At 40.0% G+C, this 22,070-nt stretch overlaps 2 protein-coding genes across 4 annotated transcripts in view; both read left to right on the top strand.

The window, feature by feature from the left end:
• The window catches only part of TMEM45A (transmembrane protein 45A), an 82,848-nt gene that overhangs the window by 31,827 nt on the left and 28,951 nt on the right, over nucleotides 1-22,070 (top strand). Inside the window, exon 2 of one of the 3 annotated variants that reach the window (XM_009238641.4) lies at nucleotides 19,556-19,710. The exons of the other annotated variants lie outside the window; for them this stretch is intronic. The gene's annotated coding sequence lies outside the window, so the exon portion shown is untranslated. The remainder of the gene's footprint in view (nucleotides 1-19,555; nucleotides 19,711-22,070) is intronic. 3 annotated transcript variants of the gene reach the window in all.
• On the top strand, nucleotides 20,670-21,680 carry LOC103890111 (small ribosomal subunit protein uS2-like). Its single transcript, XM_054551618.2, has one exon. It carries the CDS (start codon nucleotides 20,716-20,718, stop codon nucleotides 21,601-21,603), a length of 888 nt encoding a protein of 295 aa, XP_054407593.2. The 5' UTR covers nucleotides 20,670-20,715; the 3' UTR covers nucleotides 21,604-21,680.

The raw sequence follows: 22,070 nt of genomic DNA, 5'->3' as shown, positions 1-22,070 counted from the left end.
GATCTCAGTTCATTGCAACGTTTGCCTCTCAGGCTCAAGCGATTCTCCCACCTCAGCCTCCTGAGTAGCTGGGACTACAGGCACGTGCCATTATGCCTAACTTTTGTATTTTTTTGTACATATGGGGTTTCATTATGTTGCCCAGGCTGGTCTCGAACTCCTGGGCTCAAGTGATCCACATGCCTAGGCCTCCCAAAGTGCTGGGGGTTATGGTCGTGAGCCACCAAGCTAGGCCAACCTTGATTTCTGATATTTTGTTCTATCAGAACAACATGTCTACGTGTACAGACCCTGTACAGAAAGACCATGTCTCTGCTCCTTGGCTCTTCCATCTCTTTTTAACCTTCCCAGCTTTTTAAATGGAAAATTTCAAGTATATATAAAAATAGAATAGTATAACATACCGATTACCCAGTTTCAACAGCAATTACTAACTCATGCCAACTTTGTTTTATCTATTCTTCCATCCATTTCTCCCGTCCCCCAGATAATATTTGTATAAGTTAGGGTTCTCTAGAGAGACATAACCGAAAGGTTGTGTGTGGGATGTGGAGAGGGAGATTTAGGAATTGACTCACACAATTTTCAGGGGCTGGCAAGTCTGAAATCTGCTGGCCTGGAGGTGGGGACCCAGCGGGTAGTTGATGTTGCAATCTCAAAACCAAAGGCAGTTTCAAGGGAGAATTCATTCATCCTAGAGAAGACCTCAGTCTTTTAAGACCTTCAACTGATTAAATGACTCCTGCCCCTCCAGCCTCCATTCACCAGTATAGAGGGTAATCTGCTTTACTCAAAGTCTACTAATTTAAAAGTTAATAATATCTAAAAATATATTCACTGTAACATCTAGACTTGTCTTTGACCAAAAGCTGAGTTATGTTTTAACCAAATTGACACATAAAATTAACCATCACAATTTTGAAGCTAATCCAACTCATCACATTATTTGATCCATAATATTTTAGTATATATCTTTACAAAATAAAGATTATTTAAAAAATGTATATGGAATACTATTAGGACCCATATGAAATTAAACATCCTGAATTATTTTTGTTTGAATTAGGATCCAGATAAAGCCCATACATTGCAATTACAGATATGACTCAGAAGTCTCTTTTGATCTGTGGATTTGTTCTTTATCTCTTTTTTGTTTTTCTTTAAGTTCATCTGTTGCAGAAACTATTTTGTCCTGTAGAATTTTGCATCATCTGGATTTTACTGATTGCATTCCCATGATATAATTTAAATGTTCCTTTGTCCCTGTATGTCCCATAAATTAGTAATTATATAAATAGTTTGCATCACACCCAGGCTTTTTTTTTTCTGCAAAAATACATTGGGTGTATCTTGTTGGGTTGTCTCTCTTTCAGATGTCAGCAGCCTTTGATTAACATTGTTTGACTCTATTAATTTATTAGAGTATGTAAAATTCTAAATTCGGTCATTTCTTCTTGCATTTATTCATTGAAATATTTCTGTAAAGAGTAATTTGCCATCATTAATTATTTCATTATAGTTTTTCCTAATTATTTATCTCAGCGTTTCCCAAATTGGGATTGATAAACTCCTGGAAATGTGCTGACATGTTCTTGTGTGTGTGTCTGCATGAGTGTATGTGTGTGTGTATGTGTGCATGGTCTGCAAGCTTTCTATTGCAATAACTCAGCATTTTTATCTCAATAATGATTGAGAAACATTATAAGTATATCTGGTTCACCTAGATGATCATCTATTGAAGTTAAATCAATGAACTCAGGGCTGGAGTTTGCATTTGTATTTAGGATCATGAGGGTAGCAAGCAGCCCTGCTTTAATTATCAAGGGTTAAGGAAGAAAGAAGATGGGCTTAATATGCCAAGTCACTTTTCGGTGACTATTAGCTTGAATAGAGAATCAACTAGAACAATTGAATTGCTATCATGATGGTAGTAAGCAGCACTGCTTTAATTATCAAGGGTTAAGGAAGAGAGAAGATGGGCTTAATATGCCAAGTAACTTTTCAGTAGTTATTAGCTTGAATAGAGAACTGAATAGAGATTTATGCCCCAATTTGGGGCATACAGTAATTACATATTCTGTACCAAAAAGATAATACTTTGTAGCTGTCAGTGCCATAATGATGCTGGCTATTTATTTTAGCAAAAATCATGTTTTGTTATATTTGAGATGCATTCATTTATCTGATTTTTGCTGGGTTTGTAGTTTTGCTTAATTCGTAAATTTGTTTCAGTTTTACAGTTGTCCGTGTAAATACTTCTACTATTTAAGAAAGTTTATAATAGAAGTGATTTGGGCCAACATACTGGCTCTGAAAGAATAATTTTTTTCCTTTTTAGAAGATCTTCACATTACTCAAGTTTGAGAAGTGTTGCTTTATCTCATTCTTGCTTTCATAGGACTATTAGCAAGTCTCACATTCAGCATAATTTGTCCTGTTAAGGAGTGATCTTTGCTCAGAGTATTTGGAGTCAAATGGTGCGTGCCTAGAGATCAACACCCTGGAACACTCAGAGAAAAAGAGCTGTATTTATGAAAGGGTATTTTGGTGCCTCCTGCCTTCCCCGACATCATCTCAAACCAGAGAACAGAAGCACTTGGCTCCTTCTGCATCTTTGGCTGGTTCCTTGTAAGGCCTGATAACTGGAGAGTCTTAGGCTGCACCTACACATTACTAAAACAACTTTTTGGAAAGATAAAAACCAGAACAAAAGTCATCTACAGCAGGCTTTTCCAGCTTTAATGTACTTAAAGGATCTTTTAAAAATGCAGATTCTGAGCTCTGACTCTCTCAGGTGATGCTGCTGGCCCATATGCCATTCACTGAGTAACCTGAGTCTAAACAACCAACCGCTTTGTCTTTATGCCACGATCATTTTATTTTCCTTGGATAATACATAGAAAGCTGTCAGTACAGTGTTTGATACAGAGCCAGCATTTGATAATTGTTCATTGTTCTTGTTATGGTTGTTACGGTGAGTTTTTGAGGCATGGAGATGGGTGGAAATGATGAAAGAGAAGATGGGGGTGTAGAGATTGACAGGCCTGAATTAAGATCCCAGCTTTGCCATTTATAAGCTGTTTGACCTGGGCAAGTTTTTCAGCCTTTCTAAGTCTCTCTCTTGTCAAATGTTAAGTTGGGAGAAAAACACTACCTCATGGAATCAAGAGGATGCTATGCAACTCCTAGAGAGATGGGTATTTGATAAATGCCATTTTTCTTCCTTTGTTCCTTTTTGGACATAGACTTGGGGCTCAGTCTTGGTTCTGTGACAACATTATTGTGAGTTGCATTATAATCCCTATGAAATGCAGCTCTTTCTCATTATCTTTAAAGTGGGGATAATAATTATGATGATTAAATTAATGGGTGCATATAAAATGTCTTGGTACATAATAGGATCCCAGTCATTACTGGCCTCTCTCTCCCCTCCCTTCCTTCACTTAGTGATGCAGTTGGCGAGGTCAACCAAGCTTAGGCACAGCTTTAAGGTAGGGGACCCATAGTTTCAATTTCAGTTGACTAGAATAATCTGGAGATCTTACAAAAGAAAAAAAAAAGATTCCCAGGCCTTACCCCAAGAGACTCTGATTTAATAGGTTCTGGGTTGGGGATCAGATACTGTGCATATTTTTTATGGTTCTCCCAGATGTTTTGCGTAGGCATCCAGGCTGAGAATCACGGCTCTAGTAAGACAGCTAAGCCTTGATCACTATCAGATGGCTCTTAGCATTCCTCACGTCTGCACAGCATACCACACCACACCTTTTCCACCCCCAGCTCCCGCCTTTCTGACTGTTTCTTCATACACACTCTTGTTTTTGTGCACTCCCATGAGGAGGCTGCAACTTTGCCCTTCCCTTGGCACATTGGGGTGAGCAATTCTGGAACCCATCACAGCCAGGCAGGGCAGGGGAGCGTGAACTCAGCATGCCTCCCAGCCCCACCCTTCACACTGAGACACACAGAAATCCCTTTGGGTTCCTGCCTGAAGAAGAAGAAGACACCCCTCTGGAGAGCTTTGAGGCATTTGAAGGAGAAACAAACCTATGACATGAGGCAGTGCCTACTGTGTGGCAAGAACTTTACTTGTATTATGTCTGCTTATCCTCAGCTTTATAAGGTAGTTTTATTGATATTGTCATTCTCATTTTATAGAAGAAATTGAGGCAAAGTTAAATAACATGCCCAAGGTCAAGCGCACAGTGGTCTTTGTATTAGAGTAGTCTGATTCTAGAATCTGGGGTCTTAAATGATGCCTGGGTCCACTCAGACTAATGGAAGGAGAGTCTCTAGAGATTGGGCCCTATATACTGGTATTTTTTATGAGCTGTTCAAGCCAAATGTGAGACCTGGACAACACTTTGCTCTTCTGTCTCCCAGGCTGACTTGGAACCTGAGTCTATAGAGATTCCTTTTATTCCTGTTCTCTTCTTCCCCTCTTCTGTTGGTGATTTAAAAATTTTTTTGTTTTCATGCTTGTTAGAGATCCTCAGTCTGACTGTCATTCCTAAGAGGGTTGTGATAAGCTGAATAATGGCCTTCAGAGATGTCCATATTTTATTTTCTGGAAACAGATAATACGTTACCTGACGCAGGCAAAAGGATTTCGCAGACATGATTAAAGTTCAGGATTTGGGGCTGGAGAGATTACCCTGGATTATTCAGGTAGGCCCAGTGGTTCTCATAAGGAGGGAGGCAGGAGGATCGGACTCAGAAGAAGGAGATGTGGCAACAGGAGAATGGGTCAGAGTCAGTGAGAGAGATTTGAAGATGCCATGCTGCTGGCTTTGAAGATGGAGGAAGAGGCCCAGAACCCAGGAACACAGGGGGCATCTAGAAGCTGGAAAAGGCAAGGAAAGGGATTCTCCTCTGCAGCCCCGAAAGGGAACGTGTCCCTGCCAGCACCTTGATTCTCCGTCTGTGAGACCCATTTCAGACTTCTGACCTCTAGAACTGTAAGATAATAAACTTGAGTTGTAATTAGTGGTAATTTGTTAGACAGCAGTGGGAAATTAAACCATGGGTATTTGGTGCTGTAGAAAGTGCACTGTCCTCCAGCACCCCAGAGAACTGGATTCCATTTCTGCACTCTACCATTCACTGGCTGTGAATAATTCTGGCAAGCCACCAGATGTCTTTAAGATAAGCTGTTTCTTCTGGGAATTAGAGCCAAGAAACCAGATGTCCTTGAGGGCAGGACTGGGCTGATGACCTCACACACCTCACAGATGCACTCCCTGCCATAGACTTGATTCTTCTGCTCGGCTCAGCTCTGCACTTCCCAATAGGAACCACTGTTCTCACCCCCTCAAACTGAGCTTGAGCTCTCTATCACATTGTCCCGGGTTATTTTATCACTGGCTGAAATTATTTTGTGTGTTAACTTGTCACAGGCACTTGCTAAAATCAGGAGGCACTATTTCCTTGGCTGGGCCTTTTTTTTTTTTTGAGATGGAGTCTCACTCTGTCACCCAGGCTGGAGTACAGTGGTGCAATCTCGGTTCACTGCAACGTCCGCTTCCCGGGTTCAAAGGATTCTCCTTCCTCAGCCTTCCAAGTAGCTGGGATTACAGGTACCACGCCTGGCTAATTTTTGTATTTTTAGTAGAGACAGGGTTTCGCCATGTTGGCCAGGCTGGTTTTGAATGGCTGGGCCTATTTTTTTAAGAAATTAATTAAAAATTAATGATGAACTATAAATTTCCCAACACCAAGAGACTGAGAGACCAGAGTTATTCTGTTGGCTTTTCCCCTCTACTCCAGTCAAAATTGCACAATGTTTGATATCACCTCATTGGCTTCAGACTCTGCTTATGTGATTTATTTGTTTTTCACAAACTTCTCCCTGCCCTGCTTCCAGTATTTGAGGGTGGACATGGGGCATTATGTCTAATTGGCCAGCTCTTTCAAAAACGGGAGATATTCTAGACCTTTGTATGACTGTACCCAGTGCAAATATAATTGGTAGTGATGACATCCAACCATAAGTCCTAGGCCTCATATATGCATATTTAATACTAAGTCTGTTTATCCTTAGTAGTAATATTAAACTGCAAACTTGAATGACTTTTGTGTGAAAGTTTTCTCATGGGAATTGTGCAAACTTCATTTTTTCCAAATGATGTTCTGTTTGTTCTATTAGTTGCTGTACCTTATCTTTTGAAAAAAGTGAACATGATCTTGGTTGTACTTACTTGGATAAAATAGTTAACAACTAAGTTTGTTACATTCTTTTCTCCTAAGAGAAAAGGGGAAAAAAAGTCTTGACGTTAAGAGGATTTGACCAAGGGTCTCCTAGACCAATGTTTCTTAACTAGTGACAAGAGTGTGAATTTGCCCCCCAGGGGACATTTATCAATATCCATAGATATTTTTGGTTGTCACATCTAGGGGGAAGGTACTGCCAGCATCTCATAGTTAGAAGCCAAGGATGCTACTAAACATCCTACAATGCACAGAACCCTCACCCTGCCCCTGCACCAAATAAATAAAGAATTATCTGATCTTAGATGTCAATAGTGCCGTTGTTGAGAAATTCCATCCTGGATCAGTGTTTCTCAAACTTTAATGTGCATATGAGTCACCTGGGGATCTGGTTAAAAAGGATTCTGATTTGGTAGGTCTAGGTGGCCCATGAGAGTCTGTATTTCCAACCAACTCCCACCTGGTGCAGCCACTGCTGGTGTGAGCGCCACACTTTGAGTTTAAATGTCCTAGAATTCTTGTTTCTTATCTGTCTTCTTACACTAAAAGATAAGTTCCATAAGAGCAAAGACCTTGTCTATGTCCTGTCCCCAATGGCTAGAACTGTAACTGGCATATCATAGTTGTTTAATAAATATTTGTTGAAAGCATGAATGGATACATGGAGGAATTAAGAAATGAATAAATAAGCAGACAGGCAGGAGCACTGCTTATTCTCACACATACCTCTGAAGAACCTTGGAAGCACTTATTCTAAAAAAAACTGAATTTCCTCTCAACAAAGCCAGAAATTTGCCAAAAGCTTTGCCCAGGGCATGACAGTCTTCCTCAGGTTAAAAATGGTCTCCTTTCTCTGATGTCTCACATTGTGCCTTCCGATGCAGGTCCACTGGATAGATGTTGGGCTGATAATAGTGGGAAAAACCCGAGGCCCAAACCCTGGCCCCACATCCCAGCCTGTCCCAAGGTGAAAGGCCTAGATTCAATCATATTTGTTTGTATTTTGGCAGTAGGGGGAAGGAGGAAGTGGGGATTTTTTTTTGAGACGGAGTTTTGCTGTTGTCACCCAGGCCGGAATGCAATGGCACCATCTCGGCTCACTACAACTTCCGCCTCCCAGGTTCAAGCGATTTTCCTGCCTCAGCCTCCTGAGTAGCTGGGATTACGGGCACCCCACAACCACGCCTGGCTAATTTTTGTATTTTTAGTAGAGATGGGGTTTCACCATGTTGGCTAGGTTGGTCTCAAACTCCTGACCTCCGGTGATCCATCCACCTTGGCCTCCCAAAGTGCTGGGATTACAGGCATGATCCACCACGTCCGGCCAGAATAGGTTTTTAAAGGAAAATCAGGTTAGATTGAATTTCATGGTGTAACCTCTGGGGGAAAGATGTCTTCTAGTGGGCAACAGGGAGCTGAGGGGTGGGGAGAACCGGATGCTGGTATAGTTTGTACACCTGTGAGCTTTGGGAACTCAGAGATCTATTAGCCTCAGGTGGCAAATCATTTCCTTGTTTTTGCTCTCTGGACCTCCATTGATTGCCCTTGTCTTCCACCTTCCGCACACAAGGAAATCCAAACAAAGCTAGATTTTGGAATCCTATCTAGGAGTGGCTTTCCTTCCCAAGGTGGTCCCTGTGCTCTTGTAGAGAATTTGCTCCAGAACCCAAAATACACTCTAGTGTCCCCCTGAGAATTGGTTGTGTTGGGCAGAAGACAGAAAGGAGAGAGAAGAGCAGGATGACAGGAAGAGGAGTAAAGAAGAGGCAAAGAAGGCGAGGCCATGAGGACAGGGCCACAGGGCATTCCCTGTAGATTGGTCCAGGAGATAGCCAGACATTCACCCAGGTGTCATTGTCACAGAGCTCTTGACAATAGCAACTCTCTCCTTTAGAAGCTGTGATGCAAATGAATGTGTCAGCCCTGCTGATTCAGGTGTGGTCACTGCATTTTGACAGTACCTTGTTTTGTAAACTTGTCAGGCCCACTGGGTGCCTGTGACTGCCCTGAACCAAAGAGAAACAGCTTTCTCTTCTGGGTTGGGAGCCAGTAGAGTAATACTGGGTTTGGGAGTCCTGCCTTTCAAGCAGTTCATCAACACTGAAGAATGTTCTGCATCTTTCCTGGGACCTATAAGGGATTCAGGTTTGCTATAAGGCAAGGTCAACAGAGAGTGAGATTTGTTTGTCATCAGAATGGGTTATTAAAGCACTTGGAGGAATTTACCTTTCTGGATGTCTTTAAATAGAAACTAGATTCTTGTATTATGGGATGGTTTAAGGGCTCTCGGAGGCAGAGAGATGTATATCCCTATCATATCCCATCTTTGCTCAAAAATATTCTATTGCTTCTTATTGTTCATAGGATAAAGTTTAAATTTCTGAAACTGGCATTCAGGGTCTTCTGTTATTTGACTCTAAACCATTCCTAGGTCTTTCTTTTTTAAAAGATAAGTTAAACATAAAACAAAACAAACAGCAGCAAACCAGGAATAGAGAACTTTCTTAACTTGATACAGAATATCTACACAAAACCGACAGCCAACATCATACTTTAGTGGTGAGAAACTAGGTGTTTTTCCCTTAAGACTGGGAACAACACAAAATGTCCCGTGTCATCACTCCTATGCTACATCCTACTGGATGTCTTAGCTAATGCAGTAATATGATAAAAGGGAGTAAAAAGTATACAGACTGGGAAGGAAGAAAGAAAACTCTCTTTGTTCACAGATGGCATAATTGTTCATGTAGAAAAGCCCAAAGAATCAACAATAGCAGCAAAACCCTTCCTGGAACTAAGTGATTTTTAGCAAGGTTTTAGGTGACAAGATTAATATATAAAAGTTAACAAAAAGGAATACAATTAAAAAATATAAAAGTTAAATGCTTTCCTATATGCCAACAATGAACAAATGGAATTCAAAATTAAAAATACAACATCATTTACATTAGCACCAAAAAGGAAAAGATTTAGATATAAATTTAACAAAATATGTATAAGATCTATATGAGGAAAACCATAAACCTCTTCTGCAAAAAATCAAAGATCTAAATAAATGGAGAAATATTCTATTCTGTTTATGAACAGGAAGGCTCAATATTGTTAAGATGTCATTTCTTCCCAACTTGATCTATAGATTCAATGCAATCCCAATCAAAATCCCAGCAAGTTACTTTGTAGATATTAAACTGATTCTAAAGTTTATATGGACAGACGAAGGACCCGGAATAGGCCAACACGATACTGAAAGAGAACAGAATCGTAGTACTGCTACTACCTGACTTCAAAATTATTTTAAAGCTGCAGTGATCAAGAAAGTATGGTGTTGGTGAAAGAACAAATAGGTGAATAGAACAGAATAGATAGCCCAGAAATTTACCCACATAATATAGTCAGCTGATCTTTGACAAAGGGGCAAAGGCAATTCAGTAGTGAAAAAATAGTCTTTTTAACAGATGGAGCTGGAACAACTGTATACCCACTGTGTTAGGGTTCTCCAGAGAAACAGAACCCAATAGGATATGTATATGTATATGCATATGTATATGTATATGTGGGGATCCATTATGGGTATGGACTCACACAATTATGGAGGCCTAAGTCTGAAGGCCTGATAACTGGGAGGCCCGCTGGTATAAGCTCAGTGTCCAAAGCCCTGAGGACCAGGAGCTCCTATGTCCAAGGGCAGGAGAAGACAGATGCCTCAACTCAAGAAGAGACAGTGAATTCACCCTTACTCTACCTTTTTGTTCTATGCACGCCCTCCATGGATTGAGTGATGCCCACCCAGGCAATCTTCTTTACTTACTCTACCAATTCAAATGCCAATCTCTTCTGGAAATGCCCTCTCAGACACACTCAGAAATAATGTTTTACCTGCTGTCTGTGCATTTCTTAGCCCAGTCAAATTGACACATAAAATTAACCACCAAATCTACATGCAAAAAATGGATCCAGACATAGACCTTAACTTTTTCATAAACATTAACTCAAAATGGATTATATAGCTAAATGTAAAATGCAAAAGTGTAAAATTTCTAGAAGATAACAGAGGAAAATCTAGTTGCTCTTGGGTGTGGAAAAGGGTTTTAAAATAATATATCAAGAGGACAATCCATGAAAGAAAAAATATAAAAGTTAGATTTCATTAACATTTAAAACTTCTGTTTTTTCACTCTCTTAATGGTGTCTTTCACCATTTTGAGTTAATTTTTATGAAAAAAGAAAGGTCTATGTCTAGATTCATTGTTTGAATATTAATGGTGAAAGACACCATTAAGAGAATGAAAAGACAAACCACAGACTGGGGAAAATATTTGCAAAACATAAATCTGATAAAAGACACGTATCTAAACAATATAAATGGCTCTTGAAACCCAACGACATGAAAACAACTCAATTAAAAAGTGATCTGAACAGACTTCTTATCAAAGAAGGCATACAGATAGCAAATGAGCATATTAAAAGATGCCCATCATCATATGTCATCAAGGAATTGCAAATTAAGACAACAGTGAGATACTACTATACACCTATCAGGAATGCTAAAATCCAAAATACTGACCCACAAAATGTTGATGAGAATGTGGAGAAACAAGAACTCTCATTCATTGCTAGTGGGAATGCAACATGGTACAGCTAGTTTGGAAGACAGTTTGGCAGTGTCTTACAAAGATAAACATATCACCATACAATTCAGAATTGTGCTCCTAGTATTTACTCAAATGAATTGATAACTAATGTCCATACAAAAACCTGCACATAAATATGAATAGCAGCTTTATTCACAATTGTCAACAATGCACAAAGATGTCCTTCCATATGTCTTTTTGGAGAACAATTTATTTTCTTTTGGATATATACCCAGTAACGGAATTCCTGGGTCAAATGGTAGTTCTAAGTTCTTTGGGAAATCTCCAAATGCTTTCCACAAGAAATGAACTAATTTACATTCCCGCCAACAGTGTACAAGTGTTCCCTTTTCTACAAAGCCTTGCCAGCATCTGTTGTTTATTTGGCTTTTTAATAATAGCCCCTCTGACTGGTATGAGATGTTATCTCATTATGGTTTTGATTTGGATATCTCTGATGATTAGTGATGTGGAACGTTTTTTCATATGTCTGTTGGCCACTTGTATGTCTTCTTTTGAGAAGTGTCTATTCATGTCTTTTGCCCACTTTTTAATGGGGTTATTTGTTTTTTGCTCATTCGATTGTTTAAGTTCCTTGTAGATTCTGGGTGTTAGATCCTTGTAGATTCTGGTGTTGTGAAAATTTGCTCCCATTCTGTAGGTTGCCTATTTACTCTGTTGATAGTTTATTTTGCTCTGCAGAAGATCTTTAGTTTAATTAGGTCCCACTTGGTGATTTTTGTTTTTGTTGCAATTGTTTTTGGGAACTTAGTAAAAAATCCTTTATGAAGGCCAATGTCCAGAATGGCGCTTCATAGGTTTTCTTCCAGGATTCTTATAGTTTAAGGTCTTACATTTAAATCTTTAATCCATCTTGAGTTAATTGTTTTCTTTTTCTTTTCTTTCCTTTCCTTTTTTTTTTTTTTTTGAGACAGGGTTTCACTCCTGTCACCCAGGCTGGAGTTTGATGGCATGATCATGGCTCACTGCAGCCTCACCTTCCTCCCACTTCAGCTTCCTGGGTAGCTGGTACTATAGGCAAATGCCACCATGCCCAGCTAACTTTTTATATTTTTAGTAGAGACAGGGTTTCGCCATGTTGCCCAGGCTGGTCTTGAACTCCTGGGCTCGAGCAGTCTGCCCACCTAGGCCTCCCAAAGTGGAGTTAATTTTTGTATGTAGTGAAAGCTAGGAGTCGAGGTTCATTCTTCTGCATATGGCTAGCCAGCTATCCCAGCACCTTTGTTGAATTGGGAGTCCTTTCCCCTTAGCTTATTTTTGTTGACTTTGTCAAAGATTAGATGACTGTACATGCATGGACTTATTTCTGTGTTCTCTATTTTGTTCCATCGGTCTATGTGTCTGTTTTTATACTAGCACATGCTGTTTTGGTTACTGTAGTCTTATAGTAAAGTTTGAAGTTGGTCAGATAATGTGATGCCTCTGGCTTTGTTCTTTTTGCTTAGGATTGCTTTGGCTATTTGGGCTCTTTTTTGATTCCATATGAATTTCAGAATATTATTTTCTAATTCTGTAAAAGATGACCTTGGTAGCTTGATAAGAATAGCATTGAATCTGTAGATTGCTTTGGGCAGTATGGCCATTTTAATGATATTGATTCTTCCAATCTATGAACATGGAATGTTTTTCCATTTGTTTGTGTCATCTATGATTTCACAGACACATGAATACTAGAAGGATTGTAGAAGAAAACCTAGGAAACACCATTCTGGATGTTGGCTTTGGGAAAGGATTTATGACTAAGTCCCTAAAAGAAATTGCAACAAAAACAAAAATCAATAAGTGGAACCTAATTAAACTAAAGATCTTCTGCAGAGCAAAATGAACTATCAACAGAGTAAACAGGCAACCCACAGAATGGGAGCAAATTTTCACAAACTATTCAGTCAACAAACATCTCCAAAAAGACACATGCACTCACACGTTCATCACAGCACCATTCACAATAGCAAAAACATGGAACCAACTGAGGTGCTCACTGTATTGGATAAAGAATTTGTGGTACATTTACATCATGGAATACTATGCAACCATAAAAAGGAATGAAAATCATGTTCTTTGCAGCAACATGGTTGCAGCTGGAGCCATTATCCTAGGTGAATTAACATAAGTACAATAAATCAAATACCACATGTTGTCACTTATAAGTGGGAGCGAAACATTGGTAATACATGGGCATACAGATGACAATAATAGGCACTGGGGACTACTAGAGGAGGAAGGGAGGGAGGGGACAAGGGTTGAAAAACTTACTGTTGGGTACTATGCTTAGTACATGGGTGATGGAATCATTCATACCCCAAACCTCAGCATGATGCAATATACCCGGGTAACAAAGCTCCACATGTATCCACTGAATCATATATCCACTAAAATAAAAATGGAAAAATAAAAACAGTACATAAATTGCATCAAAGTTTACCACTGTTTTGCAATTTGCATTTCTCACTCAACCTAATGCTTTCAAAATTCATTCCTGTTTATAAATATAGAATACTTCTTTTATTCAAAAATCTTTTATTGGTAGTATTATATTCTGTTGTATATATATTACATATATTATGGATTCATTTCTCTATTGATGGATGTTCAGATTATTTCCAATTTTATGTTACTACAATCAGTTGTAGTAATGAACTTTTTTTGATATATACAAGAGAGCATGTATAGGAATTTTGGGAGAGTACACACTACACATCGAATTGCTGGACTGTGTCATATGTGCATTTTCAACTATCCTAGCTACTGCCAAATTCTTGGCAAAGTGTAATAGTAATGCCAGTTTGCACTTTTCGTAGTGTATGAGTGTTCTTGTTTCCTCATGCCCTCACCAACACTTGATATAATAGATTTTTAAAATTTTGCAATAAAATAGATGAAAAATACCTGTTTTTAATTTGGTTTTCTTTGCTTTTTAGTGAATCAAGGATCTTTTCATATGATTATTGGACAATTAGGGTTTTGCCTTGTGTTGAATTGTCTATTCTTATTTTTTACCCATGGGGGAGCAGTTTTTCTTTTTCAAATTGATTCCTAATTAAAAAATTACATTCACTAGTACTCATCCTTTGTCATTTACATTTATTTCAAATGTTTTTTCCTGTCTCATGTATTTTAAAACTTTATTTATGGTACCATTGTGGGAGAGGCATAGGTCCAAGGATGGGTATGAATCCTGGTTCCGTTACTTATCACCAGCACAACCTTGGATATTTTAGTTAATCTCTAACTGTATCTCAGTTTCTTCATCTGTAAAATGGGGGTGATAGTATTACCTATTTCAGAGGTTTGTTTTGAAGATTAAAGAAGTTAAGATGAAGAGCACTTACACAAATGAAAAGTGGTACACAGAAAGCAGTCAATAACTGTTAGCTAATATTTGGACATATAGAAGTTTTAAGTGGTTTTTTTTTGCTATTATACAAAGTAGATTTATTTTTTTTGCTTTTGTACATGATAAAAGTTTGATTCCATCTCACATAAAATAAGATATGCAGGGATGGAGTGGTGGATCCACAGTCTTCAGGAATAAGCCTCTTTTAGGTGCACTGCTCCTATCCCCTAGATGTGAGCCTTACCTGCATAATCTGGGATAATTGCCAAAGCATTAACCATCGTAACCATGTTCCAGCCTTCAAGAGAAGGAAGGGCAGAAGTGATATTTCCTCTCTTCTTTTCAATCAGCTTTATTGAAGTGTAATTTACATGCAATAAAGTTCGCATCTTTTAAGAGTATAATTTGATGAGTTTGGGCAAATGTACACGGTTGTCTAATTATTGTCACGATCAATATATAGAATATTTCCATCACCTTGAAAAGTTCCCTAATGCCCTTTGCAGTCAGTTCTATTCCCTTTATCTGGAGGCAACCACTGATCTGCTTTCTATCACTACAGTTTTCTCTATATTAGAATTTCATATAAATGGAGCTATGCAGTAAGTACCCTTTAGTGTCTGTTTTGTTTCATGTAACATAATGCTTTTGAGATTAATTCAGGTTTTTGCATGTATCAGTAATTTTTCCCTTTTTATTGTGGAGATGTATCATAGTTTTTTCATCCATTCACATGTCAATGGGTTATTTCCAGGTTTGGGTTATTATAAATAAAGCTACTATGAGGATCCATGTACAAGTCTTTGTGTGGACATCGTTTTCATTTCTCTTGGGTAAATACCTAGTGAGGATTGCTGGGTCAAATGGTAAGTGTATGTTTAATGTTATAAAAAGTGACAAGTTGCTTTCCCATAGGGCTGTTCTATTTGTGTTTCCACCTGCAGTGTATAAGAGTTCTAGCTGGTCCACATCCATACCAACACTTGGAATTGTCAGTCTTTTAAAATTTAGCCATTCTAGTGAGTGTGTATTGGTTTTTATTATTTTAATTAGCATATCCCAAATGACTAATGATCTCGAACATCTTTTCATGTTTGCCATTTGTAAAAGAAGTTTTAAGTTTTGATGTGGTCAACTTTCTCAGTCTTTTTCTTCATTGTTTTGCTTTTTGTATCTTGTTAAAGTTTTTTTTCTTATCCCAAGGTCATAAGGATGTCTTCAAATATTTTCTTCTAAAAAGTTTTAAGGTTGGAATTTCATAACTAGGTCTATACACTTAGAATTTATTTTTGAATCTGATGTGAGTAGGGAATCTAGTTTAATTTTTATCCATGAATAGAAACTCGGTTCTAAAAACATTAATAATTTTTCCATGGATTGGTAATTTATATTGTCATTTCTATCACTTACCAGCTTCTCATATGTGTATAGTTTCTAGCTGTATTTTTCATTATCTCCTATCCCAGTGACTACAATGTCTCTTCTCTGTTCCTTCCAATGTGAGTTTATTTGTGCTCTTCCTTATGTCTAGGGTGACTCCTTTTAGTTCCACCTTTCAAAATCCACTCATTGCTCAAGGTCTAGCTCAGAGGACGTTTAAAGTTCTTCCCAAATCCAGTCATATGCCTCTCTCCCTCCCTTGAATTAAATGAAGGGGCTCAGCACACTTATAGCATTTTATTCCTTTACTATAAATCTTAGCCCAACTTTTTGGAATCACAGTCACTTCTGTGTCTGTCTTCTTTGTCCTGCCAGACTGTAAGCCCTTTTGTGTTTTTGTGGTAACTGCCAGACTGTAAGCCCTTTTGTGTTTTTGTGGTAACTGCCAGACTGTAAGCCCTTTTGTGTTTTTGTGGTAGGCAGAACAGTGTTCCTACCTGCCTATGTCCTAATTCCTGGAACTTGTGAATATATTACCTTACTTGGCAAAAGGGACTTTGCATATGTGATTAAATTAATGACATACAGTGAAGAGATTATCCTGGATTATTCTGGTAGACTCAGTCTAATCACATGAGTTCTCAAAATTAGAGCCTTTACCAGGTAAATTCAAAGTCAGAGGAATCCATTGTTAGGAAGTGGTCAGAGATGGAACATTACTGGTTTTGAAAATGGAGGGAGTGGGGCTATGAGCCAAGGAATGGAGGTGGCTTCTAGGAGCTGGAAAAGGGAAAGACATGTATTCTCCCTTACAGCCTCTTCAATGGGACATAGCAGCAGCCTTGGTGGCACCTTGGTTTTAGTGATAGGCATGTAGGGGCAGCTTTGCTGACACCTTGATAGCCCAGTGAGATCTGTGTTGAATAACTGACCCATAGAATGGTAATATAAAAAATGTGTGTTGTTTCAATGTACTAATTTTGTAGTAGTTTGTTACAGCAGCAATAGAAAACTGATATATTTGCTCACCATAGAGTCCCCTGTAACCTGAAGCAGATCCTTTGATACAAAGTGATAAATCATTGCTCACTGAGTTGAACTGTGAAGCAACATGTACCTTGGAACTACAGAATGAGAACTTTACGTCCTTACTACATCACTAATGATCAGTGTGATGCTTATCACTAGCATCTAGACGTTTGTCAATCCTTGACAAATGAATGACAAAGCTCAGCTTTCCTTATTGTTAGCAGTCCTGTGCCCTCTGACTTTGACTACAGTGGTGGTAAGTAAATACTGTTGGCTCTGTGCAAAGCTTTACCTCCTTAACATGTGCTGGCAGCTCAGTGGTAGAAGGGAATAGAAGGAGATGCCTTTTTCCCTATGGTATTTAACCTACTCAAAGGTACTTGATGGAGATCCTTTGATGGGGCCATTGAAAAGTCTTTTCTAGTCTTTGTTCTTAGGTAAGGGATTTGGAGTCAGACATACAAGGACTTTGAAATCCTGGCTCTGGTCTTCGTTAACTCTGTGACATAGAGTAGGTCACTAAATACCTTGGAGCTTTGGTTTTCTTATATCTGTGGCAGAGATAATAATACAGTTGACCCTTGAACAATGCAGGGGTTAGGGGTCTGGCCACCCCTTGCAGTAAAAAATCCAAGTATAGATTTTTACTTCCCCCAAACTTGACTGGAAGCCTTTTATAAACAGCCAATTAACACAAGTTTCATATGTTATGAAATGTACCTTCATTATATACTGTATTTTTTTCTTTTTTTTGAGACAGTCTTGCTCTGTCGCCCAGGCTGGAGTGCAGTGGCATGATCTTGGCTCACTGCAACCTCTGGCCTTCCAGGTTCAAGCGATTTTCCTGCCTCAGCCTCCTGAGTAGCTGGGATTACAGGTGTGTGCCATCATGCTGGGCTAATTTTTGTATTTTTAGTAGAGATGGATTTCACCATGTTGGTCAGGCTGGTCTCAAACTCCTGACCTCATGATCCGCCTGCCTCAGCCTCCCAAAGTGCTGGGATTACAGGTGTGAGCCACCGTGCCTGGCCTATGTACTGTATTCTTACAATAAAGTAAGCTAGAGAAAAGAAAATGTTATGAAGAAAATCATAAGGAAGATAAAATATATTTACTATTCATTAAGTGGAAGTGGATCATCATAAAGGTCTTCATCCTTGTCATCTTTATGTTAAATAGGCTGAGGAGGAGGAGGAAAAGGAGGGGTTGATCTTTCTTGCTGTCTCGGGGGTGGCAGAGGCAGAAGAAAATCCATGTATAAGTGAATCAACCCAGTTCAAGCCCATATTGTTCATGGGTCAACTGTATTTCCTTGAGTTGTTTTAATGATAAAATAAACAGATGTATGTATGTAAAGTTACTAGTATACAATAGGCATTCAATGAATGCCTTCCCTCCTATCACAGGTGCGTCACTACTGACAAACAATCCAGACTTCTATTTACCTTGAAGAGTTGGTTACAAGCAGGTGATGCCATATGATATTTGTTCTTAATTTTTGTTTTTATGTTTTATTTTTAAAGACATAAGTTTTTGGATTGCTTCATCCTTTCTTATATTTTCAAGTTTAGGGTTCTTGTCATTTTAGATGTTTGGTTAAGAATAGCTGATGTGCCGTGGATGGTTTTAGTTATTTAAACATTGAGAGGGGTTGGTAGTGGGAACAATAGGCAGAGGTACAGAAGAGGTCAAAATAAGATAAAATAAATAAGGTAATAGCACTCTAGAGTGGTTATTTTCTTCTGACAGAGCTTTATTATCATTCTGGCTTTGGGAGCAGCTGCTGAGACACTCATCTCTGGTCACATGCTAAGCCTAATATGAATGAACACGTCTGGGCTTATGACACTGACAAGAGACAAATGGCCTCTGGGGTATGGAGATGGGGAAGTTGGATTTAAATCTCGGTATCTTGATGCTACTCTATTTGTCTCCACATGCTCATTCAAATAGCATTCCTCTGTCTCGGCACTATCATCTGCAAAAAGAAGAGACACTCATCCTCTTACTTGGAAGGCTGGGCTTGCTGGGCTTGCTGGGCTGAGAGTGGATGAGAAGCTCTCTTGCAGACCAGAGCTCTCACTTCTTTCTTGATTTCACCTAACTGCTCTCCACTGTTGAGAAGCTTCCTTTCCACTGTCCCCTGGTCACTGCGGGCTCCTCCTCTACAACACTACTTTAGAACGACCTCCTCCATCAGGCACCTTCTTAGACAAAGTCCTCTCCTCCTCTTACACATGCCAGTCATCTTAATACTTCCATAGAACTTGTAATTAGTTTGTTTCTTAGGGACATATTTTAGCATTTCTGTTTTTTGTGGTTTCTTCAGTCTATCATAAGCTTTGTGTTGTGAGCAGGGGCTGTGTCTATTCTGCAGTGGGTGCCTCAAGCGCCTGAAGTGTCCCTGTACAATGCAAGTGATGATTAGAAGAGCATCCCAAATGCTTTGCACTGCATTGTTGACCTACAGCTGTTTTCTTTCATCATTTTTCTTATTCCTATAACTTCGGTTTTGGCCATGACTTCAACCCTGTGGTGATCTCTTTCTTGAGGCACTGCGTGTTAAAAAATGGGTTATCTTTGGCCGGGCATGGTGGCTCATGCCTGTAATCCCAGCACTTTGGGAGGCCAAGGTGGGCGGATCACCTGAGGTCAGGAGTTCGAGACCAGCCTGGCCAACATGGTAAAACCCCATCTCTACTAAAAATACAAAAATTAGCCAGTATGGTGGCATGTGCCTATAATCCCAGCTACTCAGGAGGCTGAGGCAGGAGAATCACTTCAACCCGGGAGGTGGAGGTTGCAGTGAGCTGAGATCACCCCACTGCACTCCAGCCTGGGCAACAGAGTGAGCTCCTGTCTCAAAAAAAACAAAAAACAAAAACCAAAAAAACCAAAAACCAAAAACAAAAACAACCAAAACGAAAATGGATTATTTTCTTATGCCTTACAGAACACGAGCTATTATGTTATTGCTGCTCTAACCATTCCCTTTGTCTTCGGTGTGTCTCCACGGCTTGCAAGAGTGGCAATATCCTTCACTGGCCTTGGTTCTCAGAGCAGGTGGCACGTGACTGAGGCTAGTGGCCTGGTAGGCGGGATGGCAAGGTGAGTCACATCCAGAACTGCCTTCTGGCACAATGTTTGGACAGGGAGGCTGAAGGTTCCAAAGGGTGTGTTCTTTGGGTTTGAATGCATTGTAACCTAGTCTGAAGGTTTATTTGCTCATGCTAGAAAGATAGGAGCACATTGGTTTAATCTCAAAGGAGGAAGAGTAGGCAGTTTTAGATTTAGGGCCACTCAGCATCTGCTTTTCCCTCTTGAGTCTGGAGCCATTATAAATCCTTAAGAGAAGAGAATTGAGTTGGACTTGACATTGAGGAAAGTGTGAAGGTAAGGATGCTTTAAGAAGACTCATTCAAAACAAATGAAATTTGCAGGAGAAAGTGCTGGTACCGAATGATGGAGAATGAAATTTTAAAGCTACATATTTTTGTATCCACATAGTATGTGGATACAATTTGAGTATTAAGACAAATAGAGCAAAGCTGTTCAGATTTGTTTAGTGTATTGGAATTTACAAATGTATTTTGAAGTATAGTCACTAATGAAGACTTAGGAATACTTCATTTTGGTGGTGGCACAAGATGAAATTTTAAGTTTTTTCTCAGAATGGTATTCATTTTTATATTGAATTTGGCTATTTGATTAGAATTCCACCAAGCTAACCATTGCATCTCTTTTTCTGGGTTATTTTGAGTTGTTTTCCCTTTCTGTGTATAGACCTGGTCTGTGGTTTGTGTGGCTGTTAACACCTGGGAATTAACACCTAGCACCTGAGTTAGATCTTGGGCTCTGCCCAATATTATCTCTTAAGGGTTAGAGTTTTAAAACGTTTCCTTTCTGCGTGTTGAGTGAGTCTGTGTGTACGCCATGCGGTGGTCAGCAAAAAGTAGGGTAATGGGGATACCAGGAGGGGTTTCTTGTTTTCAGGCCAGAGGGTAATGCTTGGTATCATTAGAAGTGGAGAGCTTCGCTTTCCGTGCTGTCTGCAGAGGGGTCCATACGGTGTTGTTCTGGATTCCTGTCGTAACTTAAAGGGAAACTTTCACAATGTCCAGAGCCCTTGATGTCCTGCAAATGAAGGAGGAGGATGTCCTTAAGTTCCTTGCAGCAGGAACCCACTTAGGTGGCACCAATCTTGACTTCCAGATGGAACAGTACATCTATAAAAGGAAAAGTGATGGCATCTATATCATAAATCTGAAGAGGACGTGGGAGAAGCTTCTGCTGGCAGCTCGTGCTATTGTTGCCATTGAAAACCCTGCTGATGTCAGTGTTATATCCTCCAGGAATACTGGCCAGAGGGCTGTGCTGAAGTTTGCTGCTGCCACTGGAGCCACTCCAATTGCTGGCCGCTTCACTCCTGGAACCTTCACTAACCAGATCCAGGCAGCCTTCCGGGAGCCACGGCTTCTTGTGGTTACTGACCCCAGGGCTGACCACCAGCCTCTCACGGAGGCATCTTATGTTAACCCGCCTACCATCGTGCTGTGTAACACAGATTCTCCTCTGCGCTATGTGGACATTGCCATCCCATGCAACAACAAGGGAGCTCACTCCGTGGGTCTGATGTGGTGGATGCTGGCTCGGGAAGTTCTGCGAATGCGTGGCACCATTTCCCGTGAACACTCATGGGAGGTCATGCCTGATCTGTACTTCTACAGAGATCCTGAAGAGATTGAAAGAGAAGAGCAGGCTGCTGCTGAAAAGGCAGTGACCAAGGAGGAATTTCAGGGTGAATGGACTGCTCCAGCTCCTCAGTTCACTGCTACTCAGCCTGAGGTTGCAGACTGGTCTGAAGGTGTACAGGTGCCCTCTGTGCCTATTCAGCAGTTCCCTACTGAAGACTGGAGCGCTCAGCCTGCCACGGAAGACTGGTCTGCAGCTCCCACTGCTCAGGCCGCTGAATGGGTAGGAGCAACCACTGACTGGTCTTAAGCTGTTCTTGCATAGGCTCTTAAGCAACATGGAAAAATGGTTGATGGAAAATAAACATCAGTTTCTAAAAAAAAAAAAAAAAAAAGAAGTGGAGAGCTTCTTTGGATGGGGGAGGAGGAAGAATTTTTAGGATGAATCACACTGGATACCAATGATGAAATCTTGCAGTCTGTCTTTTTAGGCCTGGGTGAACTGCTTTTTTTTTTTTTGAGACGGAGTCTCTCTCTGTCGCCCAGGCTGGAGTGCAGTGGTGGGATCTCGGCTCACTGCAAGCTCCGCCTCCCGAGTTCACGCCATTCTCCTGCCTCAGCCTCCCGAGTAGCTGGGACTACAGGCGCCTGCCACCACACCCAGAGACTTTTTTGTATTTTTAGTGGAGAGTGGGTTTCACCGTGTCAGCCAGGATGGTGTTGATCTCCTGACCTTGTGATCTGCCTGCGTTGGCCTCCCAAAGTGCTGGGATTACA

Source organism: Pongo abelii, chromosome 2 (assembly GCF_028885655.2).
Source record: "Pongo abelii isolate AG06213 chromosome 2, NHGRI_mPonAbe1-v2.0_pri, whole genome shotgun sequence".
NCBI lineage: Eukaryota > Metazoa > Chordata > Mammalia > Primates > Hominidae > Pongo > Pongo abelii.
Note: the sequence above shows the minus strand (reverse complement) of the source record. Positions and strands in the feature narration are given on the sequence as shown.